The 25632-nt window shown below is 32.2% G+C and overlaps 2 protein-coding genes across 2 annotated transcripts; both read left to right on the top strand.

Annotated features, from left to right (window-relative positions):
* Positions 1 to 1763: 1763 nt before the first annotated feature.
* LOC11421724 (syntaxin-61) lies at positions 1764 to 6123 on the top strand. The gene is made up of 7 exons (XM_003600063.4): positions 1764 to 1946; positions 3313 to 3423; positions 4340 to 4453; positions 4596 to 4780; positions 5251 to 5341; positions 5524 to 5589; positions 5810 to 6123. Exons 1-7 carry the CDS (start codon positions 1893 to 1895, stop codon positions 5918 to 5920), a joined length of 732 nt encoding a protein of 243 aa, XP_003600111.1. The 5' UTR covers positions 1764 to 1892; the 3' UTR covers positions 5921 to 6123.
* Positions 6124 to 13392: 7269 nt separating this feature from the next.
* On the top strand, positions 13393 to 20598 carry LOC11418539 (AUGMIN subunit 4). The gene is made up of 14 exons (XM_024780166.2): positions 13393 to 13848; positions 14150 to 14197; positions 15031 to 15156; positions 16521 to 16859; positions 16989 to 17088; positions 17201 to 17249; positions 17815 to 17908; positions 18115 to 18186; positions 18267 to 18325; positions 18808 to 18876; positions 18955 to 19006; positions 19996 to 20073; positions 20283 to 20346; positions 20442 to 20598. Exons 1-13 carry the CDS (start codon positions 13720 to 13722, stop codon positions 20340 to 20342), a joined length of 1275 nt encoding a protein of 424 aa, XP_024635934.1. The 5' UTR covers positions 13393 to 13719; the 3' UTR covers positions 20343 to 20346; positions 20442 to 20598.
* Positions 20599 to 25632: the final 5034 nt, after the last annotated feature.

Here is a 25632-nt window from a genome sequence, read left to right as displayed (position 1 = left end):
ACACATGTATCCAATCATTACTCGTGGTTTTTACACATGTATCCAATCAAAGTATATAATGCCACATTTTCGGTTAATTCTTAAAATAACTCTAAAAATATCTGTTTGTCATGATTTGATTGGAGTTTTTTTTTTTTTTACATCATGATTGCATGAAAATTAAACATTTTTACACATGCATTCCGTCAAAATATATCATAATGTCATTTTATATAAGTTCCTAAAATAACTCAAAATAAAAATAAAAATAAAAAGAGTTTTTCTACTTGCACCCTAGTTAATCATGGTTGCACTCCAAAATGACAAGATTACCCTTTCATAAAATTTAATCAAAAACTTAGTTGAAGTAGGTCATATAAACTGAATTTAAGTGTATATACTTAATCTCAGTTTAAGTAGGTTCATGTAAACTGAGTTTAAGTAGGTCATGTAAACTGAGTTCATGTAAACTAAATTTAAGTAAGTGTATCAACTTAAACTCAGTTTAAGTAGGTTCATGTAAACTAAGTTTAAGTAGGTCATGTAAACTTAGTTTAAGTAGATCATGCAAACTTAGTTTAAGTGTACATCTAAAAGTTCAATCTTATTCAATGATTATACGTCATCTCAGTTTAAGTATGCACATGTAAACTCAGTTTAAGTAGGCTCATGTAAACTTAATTTTAGTAGGTTCATGTAAACTCAGTTTAAGTAGGTTCATGTAAACTCAATTTAAGTATGTTCATGTAAACTCAGTTTAAGTAGGTTCATGTTAACTCAGTTTAAGTAGGTTCATGTAAACTCAGTTTAAGTAGGTTCATGTAAACTCAGTTTAAGTAGGTTCATGTAAACTTAAAACTAAGTTTACATGAACCTACTTAAACTGAATTTAAGTTAACCTTGTCAATGTAAATTAAAACCGTAATCGTACAGTGCATCAGTGCAGTTGAAGGAAAAAAATTGAAACTAGCAAATAGAAGAAGAAATTCACTTACTTATATCCAACTGAGTATGGATGAAAAATATTTTGATTTACTCTTTAATTTTCATGGAGATTGATATTGAACATCAAATTGTTTGATCGATTTCTTTGAGGGGTGAAAGAGGGTGAAACTCACTGACAATGAATAAAAGTAGGGTTTTAAGAAAATTTATATAAAAGGACAATTTTGATATTATAAAAAACTTTTAAGAAAATTTGGGTGTAACCAGAAAAACATGGGGTGTAAATAGAAAAACTCAAATAAAAATTGGATGCACATAAAGAAACAATTATACATCAATGCATATAAATTAATTTCAAGATTTAATAATTTATAAACGTCGATAATGTAAAATGTTTTTACACTTTCATCCAATCAAAACATATCATAATACAATTTTTTTAATTTCAATGCTAAAATAATTGAATTTACTCCCTCCGTTCCTAATTATAAGATTCTTTTGAGAATTTTTTTTGTCTCTTTTTATAAGACCCCTTTGTTATTTCCAACTACATTAATTATTTCTTTACATACATGCCCCAATTTATTATACATCTTTTTCTTCAATCAACGATAAATAACATGTTGAAAACATAAACTAACCTTCTTTCTTAAAGGATAAAATTGTAAAAGCAATAGTTATTACAAACAACTTTAATACAAATATCCACTATCTTAATTCCCGTGATTTTGACAAAAGGGTCTTATATATAGGGACGGAGGGAGTATTTATCACCGACCGAATTTCAAATTACTAGACCTCCTTCCTAAAAATGGAAGGGTGAACACTTAATCAACATAAAAAAAACAACAAGTTTCTGTTATCAAATCCGAAATTGAAAAATAAAAAGCAAGGGAGAAGAGAAAAAACAAAGTCTCAGTATTCACGACAATTCATTCCTAATATTCTTCTCTTCTTCGATACATACCATGCCCTCAGCTCAAGATCCTTTCTACGTTGTCAAATCCGAAATTCAAGAATCTGTGAGTTTTTTTCTCCTTCTTTTTTTGATTTTTTTCTCAAAATACGTAGGATTTATTTTATCTCTTATTCGAATACGCAATTTCAATTTCCCCTCATGATACTTCCTATGCAATTCTTGAAAATGCTGTGAATTCGAGTGAATAATTGCCATCAAGTGTTTTTTTATTCAATTTTATTTGATGGTTTTTTTAGTATTTGGGAATTCGTTTCCAAATTTCTTTGGTTATTAATCTAATTACGGTTTTTGGTGCATAAATTTTGGACTTTGAGCAGAACCCAATTGAAATATGTGAATTTGAAGTGTTGCACACAGAATTATTTGTTATTCAAGTATATGAGTATGATGAATTACTGAAAACAAATGCAATGTGAAAATTTAGGGTTTAGAGTTAAAATTGAATTGGAAGTTGAAACCGATTACGCATTGGTGCATAAATTTGGGATTTTGAGAAGAACTCAATTGAGATTTCCCCCCTAATTTTTTAGGTTATTTATCTGATTATGCTTTTTGGTGCATAAATTTGGGATTTTGAGCCGAACCCAATTGAGATCTGTGAATTTGAAGTGTGTACACTGTATGATTTTTATTATAGAAGTATACGAGTATGAATCACTGAAAAGAAATACAGTATGAAAATTTAGGGTTTTGAGTTAAAATTGAATTGGGCTTTGAAACCAATTTTGCTTTCCGGTGCATAAATTTTGGATTTTGCGAAGAAATCTGTGAATTTGAAGTGTTGCATCATGCATGATTTGTCATACTAGTATGAGTATGATGAATCCATAAAAAAAATGCAATGTGAAAATTTAGGGTTTTGAGTTAAAATTGAATTGGGATTTGAAACTGATTATGCTTTTTGGTGCATATTTTAGGATTTTGAGAAGAACTCAATTGAGATTTTCCTCCCAATTTTTTAGGTTATTTATCTAATTATGCTTATTGGTGCATAAATTTGGGATTTTGAGCAGAACCCAATTGAGATCTGTGAACCTGAAGTGTGTACACTGCATGATTTTTTGTTATAGAAGTATACGAGTATGAATCACTGAAAAGAAATACAGTATGAAAATTTAGAGTTTTGAGTTAAAATTGATTTGGGTTTTGAAACCCTTCTTGGTCATAAATTTGAGATTTTGAGCAGAACCCAATTGTGATTTATGAGTTTGAAGTGTGTACACTGCTTGTATGAATCATTGAAAAGAAATACAATATGAAAATTTAGGGGTTTGAGTTGAAATTGAATGTAAAATGTTGCTAAAAGAAATGTTCAATGTTGAATTGATAAGATTGGTTCTTGGTGGGATGAGTTCATTATTGGTTTTGTAGGATATGTGTTTGATTGTTTGATTATTTGATGATTTCAGATTGATAATCTGCATTCTACTTTTGAGCAATGGAAACATACTTCTGATTCTGCTGAGAAAGTACGTGTTACGAAGGAGGTTCTTTCTGGATGTGAAAGCATAGAGTGGCAGGTAGATTCATTGCTTGCATATGTAGAGTGGTTGAAAAAATGGCTTCTTTAAATGAGCTTTTCCGTTATTATTTCACAATGTTCTCGCCCTCATTTGCATGAGCACTGACTTTTGGATGGTTTCTGTTAGGAAGAAATTTGAATGATTTGTATTTAACCCTTTGAAGTTATTTTAAAGCTTACTTTTCTAAGTTCATCTAATTTTGTTTAATATTTCAAAAGAGAAAAAATAAGTGCATTTCAAAATGTTTCCGAGTTTATTATTCTTAATACCACTGTGGGGATATTATTTGAACTTTAACATGACTGATTATTAATAAATTTGTAAAAATATATTATGCTTAATTCATTATTTTCATTTAACTCTCTTTTTTTCCCCTTCCCCTTGACTGTTCAACACATCTAAGTATAGTTCAAGGATAGGAAAATCATTGTCTATCCTCTTACCCTTTGCTTTCCCATTCAAATCCTGGAGATTCCCCGGGTATGCTTGCCGGGAAAGCTGTAAAACATGAAACGAAGTCAATATTTAATATTAAGATATTGATTTTCATTCACATTTGTTTGGTAAAGCGCAAAGAGTTGAGAATGGATACAATATCACTTTCAGCTCATTTTCATGCTACACAAGAGTCCCAAAAATGTAGGTGGAGTGAGAATGAATCACACTTCACTTTTAATCATAAAATAATTCCGTAGTATTAAGCTTGTTTAATGTAATTTTGAATTCAAATTTTCTACATGTTTCATTTCAGTTCAACAAAATTAAACCTACTCTGTTTTCCACCTTAGGTTACTTTCATTGCACATAATACAGAGCTAATCTTTGCATTGATTCCATTCTTCGTCCTACTCGGTCTTTAATTTTGTGGCCTAATCTATAAACAAATGCTGAAGTATTTTGTTTTGATAGAAAGGTGGATGAATTGGAAAAAGCAATTGCTGTTGCTGCTAGAGAACCTTCTTGGTATGGCATTGATGACGCTGAGATTGAAAATCGGAGGAGATGGACAAGCAGTGCTCGTACTCAGGTATTCATAATGTATGCCCAATTTTAGTTGGGAAGATGCAACCATTTTTTTTCCAACTCATTGTGTAGTAGTTGTATATTTATTTTTATATTTTGTACTTGTATAATGCATAAAGATTAATGATTCCTTTCTTGCTTAATAGGTTGGCACAATGAAGAAAACAGTGGATGCTGGAAAGAGCTCAAGTACAACAAGTATTAATGGGATGCACCGAGAACTAATGAGGCTACCGGATTCCTATCAACCTTATGCATCCAACCAGAATGCTGCCAATGATAATGATGATTTCATTCAATCAGAATCAGATAGACAGACGCTTCTTATAAAGTACTTCTCTCTCTAAATCTTATGTAACTGGATTTTGCATCTGTCTTTTCTTTACTTTGGTATAACATTCCTCATTTAAAGTGACTTTTGCACATCTTAATGAGATTACACCGTGTCTGTATGTGTGACTATAATTTTTTTTTTACTGTAATAATTTCATTAGTTTGACATTTTATATGTACATAAAAAAAAATCTCATTAGCATTATTTGCTAATATTTAGTTCATGTTTGGATCTATCCTCGTTATTCATTAAAACTCATAACTGTGATGGTTGATTTCCTCTTTTCTTTCGTTATGGAATCAGAAAAAAAAATATAAAACCACCTTATGTAATCATAATGTAAAAAACATGAAAATACAATGCTCAATAGTTTAGAAATTTGTCTGGACATGCTTATGATTTCTGGAACTACACCTTTTTGGTTGATATTTTAGTTTTGATTTATTTTTATCTATTTGGGCCGACAGGCAACAGGACGAGGAGTTAGATGAACTTAGTTTAAGCGTACAAAGAATTGGAGGCGTTGGACTCACAATACATGAAGAACTCCTTTCCCAGGTTTGAATTTGAGAGCTTTTACATTCTATGATTCTTAATATTTTGCTTCTAATCATAGAAGACTAGATAAAACTTGTGTTCTCTTTTAACTTTCTTAGATAAAAGTAGTATTCCTATGCCTTTGTAATTTTGTCTTCGTCAGAGTTTCTCATTCTAAAACTTTCAAAATCTTATTGCTTCAGGAAAAGATTATAGACGAACTCGGTAATGAGATGGACAGCACATCAAATCGTCTAGATTTTGTCCAAGTGAGTTTCTTCACCTAATTTTCATTTTCTCTTTGAAATGGAATTGCTGTTATTTTTATTTGACTTCTAGAAGCAAGAAATTTTGAAGACAATTTTCATTCTTAAGATTACTGTTGCGAAATAATGGTAATTAAATTGAAAAATTATGATGTTTATTATGATACTACTCAGATAATCTTGTAAAAGGTAAAATGTTGCTCTTTTTTTATTATGCTTGCAGAAAAAAGTGGCAATGGTTATGAAGAAAGCTAGTGCAAAGGGCCAGATCATGATGATATTGGCCTTGTTGGCCTTGTTCATTTTCCTATTTTTCTTAGTCTTCCTTACCTAGTCAGTGTTAATGTGCTGTTTGTATATGGAAAGGGATCACATTTTTTGTTTGGAAATACACGTTTATTAATTAGTTGGAAGCCTTGTTGTCCATGGGTTCTGATAGACAGTAGAAAATTCTTCTTGTAATGGAAAGGGGGCACTGTACTTCATGATTGATAATAGTTTTTTTACCTATTTTGATAAAATTTTGATTCTGGACAACTTGGATTGCATAAATGATGTTAGGGGATTCCTTGTTTAGATCTAACCAACAGATTAGCAACACAGGATAATGAATGAATGATATGATATATACAAAAATGAAGAAGTGCAAAATTTGCTTAAAACGATAAAATAGGCGCAATGTCTATGATATCTAAACGCCAATCTTCGGCAACGGCGCCATTTTGATGTAGTATTTTTTCATCAAATAAAAGTAAGTATTTATATATCGTCTCCTTAGGGACTAGTGTGATATCATGGACTGTTCGACACCAAATATCATTTTAAGTTAAAAGATTGGTTGTTTGTTTGTTTAAACTATGTGAACTAATTTGCAAGAATAAAAGTTGAGATTAATAAGGCGTGAAACTCGTTAGGATTAGAGTTCCTTGATCAAGCATCACACGTAATTTAATGATCATATACGGATTCTACCTTTTCTTTGATATTATCACGTATCCCTTGACAATATCATTCGTGTTTAAATAATATTGTGAGATCAATTGTATCATTCAATCGTCGATGTCTCAAACTATTGAATGATCCAAGAGTCGGTTTTATCATTTAATCGATGATTTCTCAATCTATTGAATGATAAGAAGGCGTTAAGTTTGGATACAAAAGGTGATTATCAAAACATTAATTCCATGTCTAGAATTCATGTTGTGATAGAGGATTATTCTAAACCTAGATTCAAGAGTATTTTTCAATCACAACTAAATCAAACATAAACAATAAAGTTCAAGAATAATCTCAATATCAAATCAAATGCTAGAATCATATATTTATAGATCAAAAGATTACATGTTTAGCTAAGATCAAGTACCTCTAATCCTAACAAAGGAGATTTAGCTACTTGTTGTCATGGAAGCTTTGCAAGAATGAAGTGAAAGAGAAGAATTCATTACAACTTTGTGATCTCTCCACAAATGAGGAAGAATCCACCTTCAAACACTCTCACTCTATGAAGAACAAGCCCTCTCTCTCTCTCTCTCTCTCTCTATATATATATATATATATATATATATATATATATATATATATATATATATATATATATATATATATATATATATATGAAATTCTAAGATAAGATAAATGAAATGATCAAGTGGGCTTTTATAGAAATTTTGTTCTGCATCAACTCGCCTCGCGAGTAGCTTCATTCGCCATGCCGAGTTGAGGTTACTTCACTAGTGGGTTTGTGACACGTCACCTCTGAGGAGATTTAGCCGCCCTAACTCGCCTCGCGAGTGGCTCGCCTTTGATTCACCTTTGCGAGTTGAGGGCGTGTGAAAACTGGTGCTCTCTGGAACTTGCTCGCCTTTCACTCGCCATTGTGAGTTCACTCGCTTTCTGCTCGCCTTTGCGTGTTGAGTGCGAGTGATTTCTTGTGCTCTCGGACTCTTGCTCGCCTTTGAGGCTCTTTTACTCGCCATTACGAGTTCACTCGCCTCCTGTTTGCCATTGCGTGTTGAGGGCAGATGATTTCTTGTACTCTATGCCTATTGCTCGCCTCTGGCTCGCCTTTGATCACCTTCTACTCGCCATGGCGAGTAAACTTTTGCACTTCTTCTTTGTTTTTCTTCTTTGCTTAGTGTCTTGAGTTCAATTCTTGCACAAATGGGTAAAGTAAGATAGATAAAGCGTAAAAGGGCAATAATCACTTATCTCTCAGCTTTTCCCTCAATAACTTGTAAAACAAGTAACAAAAGTGCCTTGAATATTCACTTGAATTACTACTTTCTAGCACTTATCAGTGTAACAGTCCCCTCTTATCTTCTCAAAGATAATCTTATTCTTCTTTTTCTTGTCCTCATTCTTCCAAACTTCCAAATCATTTATAAGAGAAAAATGTTAGTTGAGTAAAAAAGTGTAAAGTCATGCGTGACTTAGCAAAGAAAGTTGTGAGCCCGCCGAGGTTTAGAGAATATAAGTTGTAATCGTTCCAATGGAACATAAGTGTAAGGTGCATGAGTTGAGAAGGTTGTCTCAAACATCATAGTGGAAACTCTCACAATTGTAAGGAGTGCACTAACCCACGTTAGATAAACCACTATAACTCTCGTGTGTTAAATTTTCGGATCTTGCTCTTTATCTTCAACATTAATGTTTGAAATCACTTTACACACCATTATCACTTTGTTCATTATTTATTACACTAACACTTCTGAACATACTTCAGAATGTTCTGAACTTGACCAAGTTTTTTTTCTTCTATTTACCACAAGTGCATGATAAATTTGAAAAGGGTCATAGTTCAAATCCCCTTTCTTGTGACTATTATTTCCATTTCATAGATAAGTATATTATACATATTTTAATAGTTGAATCAAAATCAAATTTTATGATACTGTCATCTATAAGGATATTTCAATGTTTTGACATTACATCTATGTATAGTTTATAGAATAATATTAACTATGAGACAGTTTTTTAATTTGGAATAATTAAAATTTGTTGAACCAAAATGAGTTTCGTACAATACCTTTGAAGTTTTGATGATAACAAAAGTATAAATAGAACAATTGAATATGCTAATATGTGTTTAAGTATGCAGGATCATAGAATTAAATCCCTATTCTTAAGTCAAATTATGATCCTGAATTATGAAGACTCTGAACGCATAAGGTAGAATCTGAAGCAAGTGAGAAGCTGAAGATCAGAAGCATCTAAAGATCAGAAGCATCTGAAGGACCAAGCATCTGAAGACCACGTCAACAGCTGAAGACTCTGATTAGTTTGTCGTCTTCTGAAGAAAGGTCATTATCAGACTCAGAGTAGTATAATTTGTATTCTTCTGACCACGTACAAATACAAACAAAGAAATTCAAATATCAAGAGAATGTAACAAATCATTCTATTTAAAGCAAAGAAATTTCGAATGACTACTCAACGACATTGACCATTTGAGACCACATTTCAACATCTCTGATGAAGCTTCTCAAGAACTCATTTGAGACCACATTTAAATCGTACTACAATTTTTTTTTTTTTTTTACAAGAGTTATCCTCCAACAATGATTGCTTCTTTATATTTGTGTTGTCAAACCATTTTGGAATCAATACCAATCACATTTAGCAACAAGTGTTGGTTCCAGTGACGGGGTACTTAGACACTTTAAACAAGTGATAAGAGCTTGATCATCATATTTCATTTATGGTAGAAACTCAAATGAAACGAGTGAACCTACCTTACGTGTTTAACAAGTTTTCTTCCATATATTAATCAGTAGTAATGGCAGTAGAAAGTCTCAACGAATATTTTTCTTTCTTGAGTGATACTGAGGAGATAAAGGAGGAGTAAGTTACTTATGAATTCAATAGTCTATTAAAAAGGGTTTTGAGTTAAATTAGCAGACTTAGAGCTAGAAGCAGGTTATGATCATGAACAACGTGATCTCCATTTTGAAACAATAATTGTTCCTTATTTTAAAAAATAATTATAACTGTGGTCTATTTTTCTTTCTTTTATAGAAGGATGCTTATATCATTTTATTAATAAGCAAATGAGTTAAACATGTTGCTATATCAATGAAAATAATGGAGTTAGTTAAAAATGTGGCTATCTTGCTAGCGGATAAGAGACCTCATTCACTTGTCTTCGATTAAACTAAATACTTGAGTTTATAAACTGAGAAGCAAAACTACGCTCACATTCTTGGTTTCAATCATTGTTTTACTGGGGAGTAGGGTTGGAAATAGGTCAGGCCAGGCCAGGCTTTGATAGGCCTGAGCCTGGCCTACGAAAATTTTTGCAGGTCTGAGCCTGGCCTATGGCCTTTCATAGGCCTATTTTTTTGGCCTGGCCTGACCTATTTAAAAGTCTGGCCTGGCCTGAAAGTCTATTTACAGGCCTACTTACTATTAAAGTCATTAAACATTCCATTTTATCTACTTTTAAATAGGCTTAATAGGCCTCAAAACCTATTTCAGTGTAAGACTTGTCTATCACTACTATAAGGCCTTAAAAGCCTATTTCACTATAAAACTTTAAAGTCTATTTAAAAAGTCCACTATGAAGCCTAACATACACAAACAGGCCGGCCTATCAGGCTTCATAGGCTTTTTTGATAGCCTAAGTCTGACCTATTTACTTAAATAGGCCTTTTAAAAAGCCTAAGCCTAACCTTTTTAATAAACAGGCCAGGCCAGGCCAGACTTAAACAGGCCAGGCCATAGGCCGGCCTGGCCTATTCCCAACCCTACTAGGGAGGAGATTTAGCTCTTTTATGACGTTTGTCTTTTAAGTCAAAACCAATGGCAGATCTCTTTAAAGACCCATTGGTGCAACAATACCCTCCAATTTTTTATTTTATTTTTTATAATATATAGAAAACTATTAAAATATCCTTGATATAATTTTATTTAACACACTCTATCTGGTACCCCTCCATTCACACATACAACCATTTTAGTAGGTTGATTTGACTCTCTAAGACTATGATAAGCTATCTAATTGGTAGACAGTATATTTGGAGCTTTAGTTTTGTGGTGGAGTTGTTGCGGTGATAATATTTTTTAATAAAATTACATATGACTTTTATGAATTTCAATTATAATATTTTTCGTTAATATCTGACGCTCCGCCCTAATATTTTTAACAAGATCCGCCACTGGTCAAAACTTGTTTGTTTTGAAATGATAGATTTTATATTTTGGTAAATTTTCAAAATGATAGATTATTTGTATAAAATTTGTATCAATGTAAATATTTTATGAGAAAATGATATGCACAATGAATTTTGATTCAGTGATTTTGTGGTGGAAAAGTTTGTATTCTTTGATGTATTTTATGAGAGAGAAAAATAAAAGAGATATGTAAATAAGATAAGAGATAGAATAATATTAGAAAGATAGATTTAAAGTCACGATAATTTTCCATATCTTAAAGATAACAAATCTAGATCCACTCGATTTGTATAAATCAGTTTAACATTGACCTTTACCGACGGTGTTGGAACAAAATGTGTTTAACATTACCCTTTGAGAGTTTTCATGATAACAAGGTATTAAAAATTGTCAATTGGATATGCTAATATTTTTTCAAGTGTACAGGACCATAGACAAAATTTGATATCATTATTAGGTTCTAGAAGAACAAAAGAGAGCAAAGGAATCAACAAAATGGAAGCTTAAAGCGTTTGAAGAGAAGTGCTCCTGAAGTCAAAGTGTTCATGAAGTGATGACGTCATCAGAAGCAAGTTCATCAGAAGCATCTCATCAGAAGCTGAAGATCACCAGAAGTTGTAGTTCATCAGGAGATGCAAGACTTAAAGCTTTAAAAGGCTGTTCAATGTATTTCATCTCGTCCAAGCATTGTAGAAGACCAGAAGAGTGAAGCAACGTCTATTTTGAAAGGATTTGAAAGCATTGGATGCTTGTTCTTTGAAGAGCGTTGACATAGTACAATTGTACGAAGTGTACAACCACTACCTCCACTACTCAGTTTGTGTCTCTGCTACAAGACAAGAATAACAGTTCTGCCTGCAACAATGTTCCTACATACTGGGAATGGATTTGAATTTGATCCTTCATAGGACAATAACCATATCAGGCAAAAGATCATTGGTGATTGATCAAAGCTTCAAATGACTCTTATTTTGATGTGCTGACAATTCACAACGTCTCTTTCACACCTCTATATAAAGGAGTGAAGACTTAGAGAATGGCAAGACTCTACAACAATTTGAAAGCGCCAAAACTCTGCTGAAATTGTTCTGCATCAAAAGTTCACTTAGAATTTCTTATTAAAGTTCATATCTTAGAAATTCTAGAGTTTTAAGAGTCTGTATCTGATTTGTATTATGAACACCACTAATTGTATATCAAGTGTTCAACCTCAAATAATTTTCTTTGTAATTCTGTTTGAATTTAGAAGTCTCTTGCAGTTGTGCTTGAGCATTAGAAGTCTCTTGATTGTGTTCAGGAGCATAGGAAGTCTCTTGCAGTTGTGCTTGAGCATTTGAAGTCTCTTGCTAGTTTTAGCAGTGAGCAGTTGTAATCAGATATTAAATTTTGGTGAACTCTCCTTGGAAGTGCAAGGGGGACATGACTACTTCCGGTTTGTGGAAGAAACATGTATAATTGCTTTGTGTCTTTCTTCTTTCTCTCTCTCTGTTTTATCCGCTGCTATTTAGTTCTGAACATCACTTCAGAAGCAAAATTCTATTTGCTTTTGATCAGTGTTTTCAACTTAGAAGAAAACGAAGAAAAAGCTAACACAATTCAACACCTCCTTCTTGTATTTTTTCTCACTTTCAAACGGTTCAATATTTGTCAATTATTTTAAAAATTCAATTACAAGATTGACTTATATTATGATTTGATGAATTCCATTTAATGAAAAAACTACTTTACACTGTGACAATATGCACCTTAATTATTATACTCATAATTTTTATTTTACTGAAAATAAAAAACATTTATTAAATCCACCGTCTCAATTTCTTTTTATTAAATATGCTTACATAAAAATATATAAATCCATTAAAAGTAAAAGAATAAATTTGCTAACAAACACACGACGTCAATGTTAATAGCGTAAAAAAAAAAAAACACATAAACTAAAAAATATGATTATATTCAAGTGTTCAAAATATCTATGTTTTCAAATCTATACTATTGATTATACAAAAATTATTGATTGAATCTATACTAAATCAAAACAGATACGAACAACCATCAAAACTACATCCCTTCAAAAAACACCATAAGAACTAGACAAAAAAGAAAGGCTAAAATATGGTTTTGGTCCCTGTAAATATACCCCGTTTTGATTTTAGTCCCTGTAAAATTTTTGTGTTGTTTTTGATCCCTGCAAAATATTTTACTTCTGAAAATAGTCCCTGTCCCTCCAGGGACTATTTTCAGAAGTAAAATATTTTGCAGGGACGTTTTTACAAATCAAAAGATTTTGCAGGGACTATTTTTCTAATAAATGGGTTCACTCATCATGTGCCACATGTGCAAATCATCACAAAAGTGGGGCCAGGGACCAAAACCAAAACGAGACATATTTGCAGGGATCAAAAACAAAATAAATAAATTACAGGGACTAAAATCAAAATGAGACATATTTGCAGGGACCAAAACTATATTTTAGCCAAAAAAAAAACATCATGCAAAGACGACGAAAAAATAAACATCGCACAAAATCATAAGAAAATATGCTTTTTGGTATTAACGTCCTAATTATAAAAAAGTGGCGGAGTTCGGCTGAAAACCTAACCAAATTTTTTTCCATCCAAATCGAACTTAGCTTCTCTTAAAAAATTCGTCTTGGTGGAGCTTATTAATTTTTGAACCAAATTACTTCAACTAGTTTTTATTTTTTGAGGGAAAATTACTTAAATTAGTTGCTTATCAAATCATCAAATCCACTAAATAATAAATATTTTTTTGGGCATATTTACTTGAAAGAAGGGCACTAAAAAGAGAGGGAATTCTCCATTACTACCAAACAAATGATTCTTACATTTTTCAATTTTTGTTTATGATTGAGAATTATAAGAATCCTCAAATCAAAACTTCAACTTCAATTATCTTCATCTTCTTCTTCAACTTGAATCCACCAAAACGACACCGTTTGGATCAATGGTTAAGGGTTTACACAGTCAAAACCTCCCTACCGATGTATCCCAACTCATCGATCAGCTTGAACGCCACTGCTTGGCTCCTGATGGATCTCTCATCTCAAAACCTCTCTACAACGATCTTCAACTCGTATGATTCTTTTTTATCTGTTTCTTCAATTTCCTTACTTAATTCAAACTTTTTATGACCCATTTTGTTGAATTTCTGAAAAATTGAGTAAAATTGTAAAATGGGTGTTTCGTTTTTTCATTAAACATTCAATTTTTTACTGACCCATTTTGTTGAATGTTTGAAAAATTAAATAAAATTGGAAAATGGGTGTTTCGTTTTATGATTAAAAATTCAATTTTTTACTGACCCATTTTGTTAAATTTTGGGAAAATGGAATAGAATTTAGTTGGGTGATGAAATTTTGGTGTTTGATTTGCAGGCTAGAGAGGAAATGTGTAGGGAAAGACTTCGTTATTTGGAAGCCACGGTATGTATGTATATGTATGTTTGTGCACTATGATGATGTTATGTTGTGTTTGGATTGTGGATTGGATTTAAATGATATGCATTATCACTGTAATCTAGTTTTACAGTCCTGTTAAGTGTTAGAAGAAAGATCTGTTAATCAAGTCATAGGGCTCAAGTGGTTAATGAGCTCGACTTAAGGATTCTTGTTTGGGATTAATAGGGCACCCTTCCCCTAGAAACCATAGAGTTAACACAAAATTAATAAATTGAAGATCTGTTTTGCCACAATACCCTACTTCTGTAACTGTATTTTAGAAACGACAACGACAATATGGAAACATAAAATGAAGGGCACACATTGAATGTCAGTGTAAAACTAATTTATAGCGTTATGTATGCTAATTGAGCTCTGATGATATGTTTGGATGGAGGGGAGGACTTTGGAGGATTAAATCTATATCTTGGTATATATTTGAGTTTTCAAAAAATTGAAAGAATAACATGATAGATGATGATCATATACTATTTTAATCACGCATTATGATTAGAAATTTTCTATAGCTTAATCTAGAAAAGAAAAATAAACCCAACCTTCCTCTACAAAATTATTTATCTAAACATTTGGTTTTTCGTATTGGTCGCAGTGTTGTCAAATATCAGCCACGGTGGATTGCGGTGGCGGATTTTTTGACAACCTTCATGGCCAATTTGGGAAGGATTCTGACACCATTTTTAGCTTTCCGCCATCCTCCATCGATAACACTATTTGGTTGTATTAATTAGTTAAGTGTAGTGTGAATGCCATTCTTATTTTAGTGATTTATATTTTTGATGCTGTCGATTTGGTTGCAGGCTATTTATTCTGAGGCTATTGCAATGGTAGAAGAGTATCATCAAGCCATTTCTGGCTCTAGCATTGGTGGAATTAGAGATACTGGCGGTCTTTATCCGCAGTTTGGACTAAGGAACTCTCCTCAGGTTTTGAAATATTATTTCTGGAAAGTTAGTTTGATTTTGAAACAAATATGACACCTGTGAGAGAATGTTGTTGGTTTTTTTGGTACTTAATTTGAGTCATGAACATGGAGAGAACAGTTACTCTCTTTACCAAATGCTATATGTGGGAATGGTGTATTATATGGATCATCTTTCTTCATTTGATACATTAAATCATAGGTTACACGGAGGGACGTGATATTTCTATTTGAACAGGGTAATAATGAAGATATTGATTTTTGAGCGGCAGAATAGCTTGTGTGAGAATCATGTTGATTGTTCTAACTAAGAAAATTGAGTCGTGTACACGGAGAGAACAATTATAGTCTTTACCAAATGCTCTTTGTGGGAATAATGCCGAGATTATTCATTCAGTTTTTTTAACATTTTGTGAATAGAGCAGTGGCTCTGTTGAAAAACATTTAAACGCTTGGAGGAGTGTTTTCTCTCCCATTCTTTCCTATTTTCTTAATAAAAGTTTTCTTTCTATTGAATACAAATTCTTGGTTCCTAACAGCGTATTATATGCACTATTATATCTTAAAGGCATACTTACATCATAGGTTACATGTAGGGAAGTGATACTTGAGTTGCATAATAACGAATATAGTGGGTGGATTTTAATTTAGATGTTACAGAATTGCGAAGCAGAAAGATTAATGTAATGGGCGCTTCCTGAAATTAAATTGGCCCGAATCAAGATACTTCCATTTATAATGAGAAACATGTCCTATAGACTAGAGTATATACTCCAATTTTCTTAGCAGAAGTTGGGGAATTCCATTTCCAGAAAAAATGGTACCTATTGATCCTGTTCAGTGTACTATAGGTGGATAGAATTTTCAGAGATTACCTAACTGAGTGCTCTATTGGTCTTAAAAGTTAGGTGTTGGTGTAAACATATTACCTCTACCCAGTTTCGTCTTGACAATTGTGCACTGACTTGGTTTGTTTCAAATATGGAGTCTAATGTGTTGACCTGGTCGTATTCCCTACACTGGAAGGAGTTGGTCCATCCTTGTGCTTACAGAAACTATTCATTGTTATTAGGAGAGGGCTTAACTAAAATAAGGAAAATTTCATGCAGGTCTACATCACTCAGCATTTCAAAAGATCCGTTTCTTAGGTAGTTTCCTTAGAGAGAGGACTGTGGATGTATTTCATATAGAATTACATATATCATATTGCTCTATATTTGGTTAGAATATGTTCTGTTATCTCTTTTTTATCTTCTTGATTCTCGACATTTCATGTTTTTCATATTTATGCATTGTGCATTATGTGATTAAACACATTTTTGGGTACCGATTGACATTGATTTAAATTAAATGTCTATATCTTGTCAGGTTTATCAGACATTAGAACATCAAATGATTGTTGCTGAAGCGGCTCAACGATTGAGACTGCCTATGATATCCAAAGATGGAGAAGTTCACGATGATGAAATTGAAAAGCTAAGTGTAGTGTCTCGAAGCTCCCTCGACAGTGCTAGCACCAGTGGCGTGGTCAACTCAAGCATAAACTCCTTTAATTATACCACTCCAAGCAGTTCTGTTAGTGGGGTTAATTCTCTGGCTTCTATGGATCCAGTGGAACCTGGAGTTGGTGGTGTTCCCAATCGTTTTCTTGGAATTACACCGGCTTATTTATGGCAAACTCAGCGTCAGCAAACACCGTTATCTGTGGTATAATTATAATATGTAATTCAGTATATATGAAAGTCAGCTTAGCATATTTTTTCTTATGATAGTTTTTTAATTTTCAAGTGATTAGCTTGGTTATGTTTTTCATTATTGACACAACAATATTGTTAGGATATGACAGAATATCGTATGTCTCTCGCACGTGAGGTAGATGGTCGCTTGAAATTGAAATGTGATAAGTTATCAGATGCCTTTGTATTGGATGACAACGGTAGGTGTGAATTGCATATTTCTGATATAATATGGGGACATAATGGCCAATTGGCGATTTCCTTTGATTTATAATTTGGTTCTACTAGCTGATACCTTGTTTCTTGATTCAGATTCATTTTCATCTGGAAGTCAAAGTTCATCTTCACGGCTTCCAGAAAGGTTTGAGCTTATTCAAGTAGCCTAATTCTTTTTATTTTTTTGAATTTCTCTTTTTTTTCCTGGATAGAATGTTTAGGAAATTCTTATTCATTTGTAATTTGTAACTTAAAGAGATCACTTTTTGTTTTTTCATTGGATGGAAGAGTAAGTATGCAACCTAGGGCTTCTACATAACAATTGCATATATTTAAGGATTAACAGGCTACTGCCTGGTTTTGATCTTTTGTCTTGAAGAGTTGAGACATGTTATTCTCTGTATAGATATCCAACTCAATTTAATGACTGACAAAATGATGTCTATATTTTTTGATGATGTCATATTTTTAGTCATACAATTTTTTATTATTAGTGTGTATTGATGAAAATGACCAATCCAACTGATGTCACTAATATATTCAACACTTTAATTTTCGTGTTTAAGTTATATGGATCAAGATTTATTCATTTTTTGTATGTCCACAACTGATGTCACTAATGTGTAAAGTGCATGCTTCGGTAATTGTATGTCACACTAGAAATATATCTGCTACTAATGTTTCTTCTCTTATTTCTATTAACTTACCAGGGTGAAGTTGTTAATTGAGGATATCGAAAGAGAAGAAGCAGCGCTGAGAGATGACCTTTATTCTGCTGATAGAAAATTTGCTGAATATTATAATGTAAGTGCATAAGAATTTGGTGAAGCAAACATTTCCTAAAACTCAAACACTGAATCTCTATATGTGCGCGTGCGCGTGTGTGAGAGAGAGAGAGAGAGAGAGAGAGAGAATTCGTGGTTTCTTATGACATACATCATATTTCTTTTTCGGTCTCTACGTTATATGGTGGTATAATGTAGATAGTAAATGTCAATACTCTTAATCAGGTATTGGAGCAAATACTTGGGGTGCTCATTAAACTTGTCAAAGATTTGAAGTTGGATCACCAACATAAATATGTGAGCATTTATTTATTATTCACTAAACTCATGTTGATAGCAAAGACACATCTTGACTTGACTTCCCAATGTATTTGTAGGATGAGTTGCAGAAAACATGGCTCTGTAAAAGATGTGATACCATGAGTTTAAAACTGAGGTTTGTTTGTCACCTTATATTTTTCACTGTTCTTCTATATTAAAATATCGTCATCTTTTCAAACTTCAAAATTGTGAGGGCTGATAACACAACCCAGAAGGGTAGATAGACAATTTTACTTTTAATTTTTCATAGGGTGTTTAAATTTCCAAAGTGGACACACTTTCTACTTAAATGATTAATATATCAGAAAGCAAAAGGGGATTTTGGTTCTAAAATTTATATTGTATGTTATTTTGGGATTTTATCCATCCTCGGTGTCTTGTCTATGTACCTCCCACTTTGATGCTAAGTAGAAAGCATAATTTGTGTAACTATGGCGAAAATGGTAGTCAGATCATTAGTCCGAATATTTTCTGGTTTATTTCTTACATAATTACATAACTTATGTACATCAATTATAGTATCGTCAATTTCCCAATTTGTTAGTTTTGCCAATGCCAGGTACTGTTATCTAATAATTTTGATATCTTGCATGTCAGGGCTTTAGAATATCAGCTCCTCCACGGAACTTACACTAACGAGTCTATACCTGCGCTTCATAAGATCAGGTATGAAAGATGAAATGTCTGCAACTCTGTATACAGTTCCTGATTTAATTTTAATCACCCATTTCCTTTTAATTTTAGGAGGTATCTCGTCGAGGCTACTGAAGAGGCTTCAATTGCATATAATAAAGCGGTATGTTTCCATGTTTCCACATGCATGTTTTTGCATTTGGATGACATTAGCCATGAATTAGGCTCTTCACAGGATGAAAATGTGACTGTAGTGAGACATGAGCTGTTGCATTCACTCAGAACTTGTCATCCCTGTAGATAGCATATTGTCATTCATTATCTATTGAATATAATGGATTGATGTCTTTTTAGCACGGTCCTTTTCTTTTATAGATTTTCCACCTTGATAAATATGAATTATGGATTGATTCTCATCTGTGTTCAATCTCCAGTCCTGACATTTCTGTTTTAATCTAATAATTAAATGTTATTTATTTATTTATTTATTTATTTCTGATATGATGGAGTTGAGAGTATTTTGAAGGATATTGCAACAACAGAAGAGATTTGGAAATCAAAATGGGTGAATCATCAACTTAGTCATTGAAAATTTAAAATTATAGATCACTGTCAATTAAGTACCTAAAATCATTAATATTTCAAAATATTCCCTAGATTGAATTTCTTCGATCATATTAGTTCTTTTGGATTAGTAAATTTAGTCCTTGATTGAGAATTTTCAAATTCATAGATCATTTTGAAATTTTGTTAACTTCAAGGACCAAGTTAACTATGGCCACTATTTCAGGGACTAAATTAGTGATTCACTAATAATATATAAAAGATTGGGGAAACTTTATAAGATGTGAAGTAACACTACCTGCATCTTATAAATGTGAATTGTTTGGTGCAAAAGATTATGAATATTCTAGTGCGTGTTGTTAATATTTTATTTTGAATTGTGGAGTCTGTGCCAACTGCCAAAGGTCGGCCGTTGATATCCAATACCTGAGACATAATCTCATTTTTTGCTCTAGAATTGAAATAATTTTTAGAATATGGTTTTTTTAGTAGTTACATACCAACAGTGTAGCACTAATTTATTTTTTGATATAATTACAACTGTATCTTACTCCATTATGTTGAAAATTCATCATGTGTATGTACCAGGCTACTCGTTTGCGTGAGTATCAGGGTGTCGATCCTCACTTTGACGACATTGCAAGACAGTACCACGACGTTGTAAAGGTGACAATAATTTATCAAATATGCACTTCATTCGCACCAAATGTTATAGATAATGTCAATCAACTTTGTCTTGAAACTTTATTTGAGATGACATAATCGATGAAATAAGAAAATTAAGGATATAGTAATGGACCAACTTAGTCATTTCAATATCCTATAGAAATCATCATTTTGTTTAATGAAATTCTCACATAGATGAAATTGTGCAGAAATTGGAGAACATGCAATGGACAATCAACCAAGTTGAAGACGATTTAAAACGTATGTGAGATAGGCTTCAACGTAGAAGTTTTATTGTGTTTATTTAACCTGGTTTGGTTCTCTATATGTGAATGGTGTGAAAGGCATGACCCCCCTCCCATAACCCTGTATTTGTCTTGTTACTTATGATAGATGTATGAAACATCATTCCCTCGCGGTGCATTTGAAGAGTTTTATTGAATTTTCCTAAAACTGTTCTTATTCCTTGATCTCTTACTGATCCATTCTTGTGTAACCAAGGTGGAGAAGAAAATTCTTCTATGATTTCCTTTTTTCCAATTCCCGTATACTCCTTCAACACAAAACACTGACAAATTCACTCAAGTGTTTTGTATTGAATTAGTGATTACGGCGGTCTTCCAGTGATTATGTTTCATGCATGCTATCAATTTTTGGCAAGTTCAAACAAGCCACAATGAACTTGTAAAAGTGCGATTCTGCTTTCGGATGAAAAATGAGAGGAATAGAGTATTTTTATAGTTTTATTGAGTGAAAAAGAAGAAATATTCATCGAGAAAATCAATGCTAAATTTGAAGGACATATAAAACCCTTTTGAAAAAGATAAATCCTTGAACAAGATTCTTGAGGATTTGAAGGATCGGAAAATTCTTCAAAGAAATTCAAATTTTTGTAGGTCTATGTACCTCCCACTTCAACCCTTAGAGGTGAAAGACAAAAAAAAATTCTTCCATGAAATACACAATTAGAATCCGTAGTTTGCAACTTAAAAACACCCAAATAACATACAAAGAAATTGAGCTAATCAATGCATCCCTCAACAAAGTTTCTTAGCTCATGAAGAAATTTAACAGTTTTTTTAAGAAGATTGAGAGAAGAAATTTTCGAGAGAAGTGAATGTTTCATGTTTTGAGAAATGGGAGTTTCACTAATATAGCAAAGAGATGAATAAAGTCTATAAAAAAGTGAATGTTTCATGTTTTGAGAAATTAATTTTTATTTCGCGAACATAACTCAGTTGGTAAAGACATTGCTATATGCAACGGTAACAACGGTTTCCTATTTATTCACCTTAAGAAGTGAATTCATGTGTAATTTGAATTGAAAAAACTTACTTGCATTTCCTTGTGTGCTTTCAATATGGTTTTAACAAAACAAAAAAAAAAAAAAAACACTTTTGGTGGCTATAACAAACTTTTTGAAAATTATGAAATTGCGGAAATGTTGTTTAGTTATGAACCATACAAAAACATGGAATTGCACCTAAATTTTTTCAATTCAAATTACATAAGACAATGGCATCTGTAAAACTTAGATAAAAGCAGGAATAATTCAGATTACTTAGAAATGCAGTTTGAATTACATTCTCAGGTGACCAATTCTGAAATAAGCCCTTACATTATGTAATTCAAATTACTATTTACTATAATCTGGAATGCAGATGTTCTCCTTTCAAAGTCCTAGTTTGTTTGAAGACTGATGCATGATAAAGTTTCCATAGATGAAAATCTTATGTTAAGAGGTTGTAATATTCCTTCAATGTTACTATTCATTAACCTAGAGCTCCTAATATAGCGAAGAGATTATTTGGAGTCCTCGATCAAATGTAATATTGATGGAGCGTCCATTGGTAACCCTGGAAATTCTGCTTTTTTAAAAGCAGAATTTCTTAAGTATGTTCTTACTTAAGAACATTCTTAAGAAATTCTACTTAAGAAATCCTCTTTTTTAAAAGCACATCGACTTCGATTCTTTAATAATCAATATGCGGTAAGGTCATGTAATTATGATTTTCTTAAATATGTTCTTACTGAAATTGATGATTCAGAAGGGAAGAACCATGAGTATCTCAAATTAAAGTGATGATGTATTTGTTTCATAATCGATATTGGATTCATACTAAATATTTTGAGAAAGATTTTTCTGGGAAATATTTACGATCCGAAAAGAGAAAAAAACACAGTCCTTGTTTAACAAAAGATTCTGAGAAATATTTACGATCCGAAAAGAGAAAAAAATACGGTGGAGGGATATTCCAGAATCATGAAGACAATGTCTTATGTTGCTTTGTTGAACCTCTAGGTTATTCTATCTCTTATCAAGTTGAGATTTGTGAAGCTTTAAGAGCTATAGAGTTGGCCTATTAGAATGAATTGTACAATCTTTGGTTGGAGATAAACTCATCTTTGGTGGCCTTGCTTTTAAAAAAGAAGGTCACATTCCTTGGACCATAAGAAACAGATGGCATAATATGAAGATTAAGCTTAGACAGATGAATTGTATTATCACTCATATATACAGAGAAGGAAAGACACTTGCAGATTCTTTGGCTAATCATGGTCTTTACTTGTAAGTTTTACCAGTTTGGAATGATGTTCCCAGCTTCATTAGATTTAATTATGTAAAAAACAAACAAGGAATGCCTTCTTTTAGGTTTATCTCTTTTTAATGGAGTTTTGGTTTAGCCCCCTCCATTTTGTACTTTTCATTTCTTTCAATATATATTTTGATAGGTCAGCACCTTAGTTGCCTCCTTTTTGGTTAAAATAAATAAATAAATTCAAACTACATGGTTTAGGAAACAACCAAAACCATTTTTACTAATGTAATTTAAATTACATAATTGGGTTTGAGTTTGAAGATCTTTGAATTTATGCTATCTTGTCACATATAACTAAAAGTGTATTTGGATAAGGTAATTGAAAATTTTAGAGAAATAAGAATTCTAAGTGATTAACATGATTCAATTGAATTGTCATTATTTTTAAATATTTTTGTTTGGATTGAGTAATAAATAATTTCATTGTCATTATTTTTGGGTTACTCTTGTAAATTATGGATGTTTTGGCCAACTTTGAAAATTGAAAATTTGGGGTCAATTTGAAAAATTCGAAAATGGTGAGGACCAAATTGTAATTTTGGAAAATTTTGAGGGATCAATTTGTAAATTTTTAAAAAATCAAGGGTCAATTTGCAACTTTTTGATAGGGTCAAATCGAAAATTTTGAGGATCAAAATACGAAATTTGAAAAATATAGAAGAAATTTGAAATTCGTATATACTAGGTGTCATTTGAAATTCTCTAAATTTAACTTGTACAAAATAATTCATAGATTTCAATCATTTTAAAATTTCTTAAAGTTATCATCAAAACATTATAATTGTTGTTGAAATATGGCTTAACTCATCTTTACAAAATCGGTTTGTAAGGTGAAGAGTGAATTATCTTTATAAACTCTTATCAAGAGTCGTATCTATCCAATATGAAACTTGAGGTTTTTCTAATATATTTGAATTCCCTCAAAACAATCCCAAATTGGCCATGATTTTGCTTGATAACAACCACATAATGGACAAATCACTTTCATAAACTCTTTAAACTTTTCCTGGTCTAGGATTTAAAACCTTGACCACAAACTAGAGAATTCACAATTGCATCAGCTTATCATATGCTGTCAAATTTTGACAATGATGCACAAGATGAGATTTGGTTAAAGTTGTGGAATATTAGAGCACCTGAACGTATAAAACATTTTATGTCGATGCTCTACCATGGAAGATTGTCAACAAATTTGAGGAAGCATAAGATGGGGATTGGTAATCCTATGTGTAGGTTCTGTCATGATGAGATTGAGTCTGAAATTCATGTTTTGAGGGACTGTCCAAAAGCCACGGCACTTTGGTTGTGTGTAGTGGACAATGCTGCAAGAACAAGTTTCTTTGAAGGTGATTTATCTAGTTGGATTAAATTTAATTTGTTTACTAATGTCTATTGGAATAATAATGTGGAGTGGAGAGACTTTTGGGCCACTGCTTGTCACACTATATGGAATTGGAGAAACAAGGAAACTCATAATGATAACTACCAAAGACCTTTACATGCTAAAAATATTATTATGATTTATGTTAATGATTATCACAATGCTATAGCAAAATTTGTTATTGTGACATCTCAGCCGAGACATTTGGAGGAAGTGGGATGGAAGGAACCAGCGATTAGGTGGGTCAAGATCAATACTGACGGAGCTTGTAAGGATGGTAGTATCGCGGGGTGTGGAGGACTTATCAGAGGTTCGGAAGGCGAGTGGTTAGCGGGGTTCTCCAAATTTTTAGGGAAGTGTGATGCTTTTATTGCAGAGCTATGGGGAGTTTTGGAAGGTCTCCGGTGTGCGAAACGTATGGGGTTCACTGCAGTAGAATTAAATGTGGATTCTTTGGTGGTTGTGAATATTATTACGAGTGAGAGGGAAAGCAATGCGAGTGGTAGGAGTCTTGTTCAAAAAATTAGAAAACTTCTTCAAATGGAATGGAAAGTGAAGGTTAAACACTCGTATCGTGAAGCAAATAGGTGCGCTGATGCGTTAGCTAATATTGGATGTATCATGGGGAATGAGATGATGTTTTATGAGTCGTGACCGACTCAAATTAACCATTTGTTAGCTGCTGATCAAGCGGGGGTTACTTTTCCGCGCTTGATTAAGATGTAATTTCTTTTTCCGGGCTTCGGCCCTCCCTTTCATAAAAAAAAAAAAAAAAGAATCAAAGAGGTTCCCATCTTCATTAGATAATTATAAAACTATAAAGAGGAACTTATTAGAATCAATCATGATTAATGTACATTGATGTAATATTCATTAGACATTATTAGTTGACTTGTCAAATATGTAATTACATTCATCAAGTTTTATTAGTTTCCATGTAGAAATAAATTGTATATTAATCAGAAAATCATTCAATGATAATCAAGGTTTTATGGGTTCTTTTTTTTTTTTTTTGGTACAAGGTTTTATGGGTTCTTTAATATATTAAAGATGTTTATTCCTATCATAACCATGATAGCATGGTGAAGTAATTTAAATAGTATGTCATCAGTTTCCAATCACAATAAAGTATTCCATAATACATTATTCTTGTAATAATCATCTGCCCTAAAATTTGCAAAACATATTCCATCCGAGAGATACAAAAGCCCTTGACCAAAGTGAAATTGTACTTATTATGTAGACTCAATTTCAAGTCATTAACAACTGTTAGGTTAATGGAAAATTAAGTACCTAAAGTTATTGTAATAAATTTTGCTCGATATTTCTCAATAACCAATTGTGACAATTGTTGTGAATTCAGATCAAAATCACCGCAATACTTTGATGTATGGAGCAAAATTAGCAGCAACCAAAACCAAACTTGTTAAACAAGCACAACCAATAGAATAAGATAAAAGGATAAGGAGAAAAAGAACTCAACAATATTTGTTTACATGATATTCGGTCAAAATTAACCTACTCTAGGGGAGACCTTTCCGTTTCACTAATCAAGATAGTAACGTTACACAAGAAATA

This window comes from Medicago truncatula, chromosome 3, assembly GCF_003473485.1.
Source record: "Medicago truncatula cultivar Jemalong A17 chromosome 3, MtrunA17r5.0-ANR, whole genome shotgun sequence".
Classification (NCBI taxonomy): Eukaryota; Viridiplantae; Streptophyta; class Magnoliopsida; order Fabales; family Fabaceae; genus Medicago; species Medicago truncatula.
This window is presented reverse-complemented; position numbering and strand designations above follow the sequence as displayed.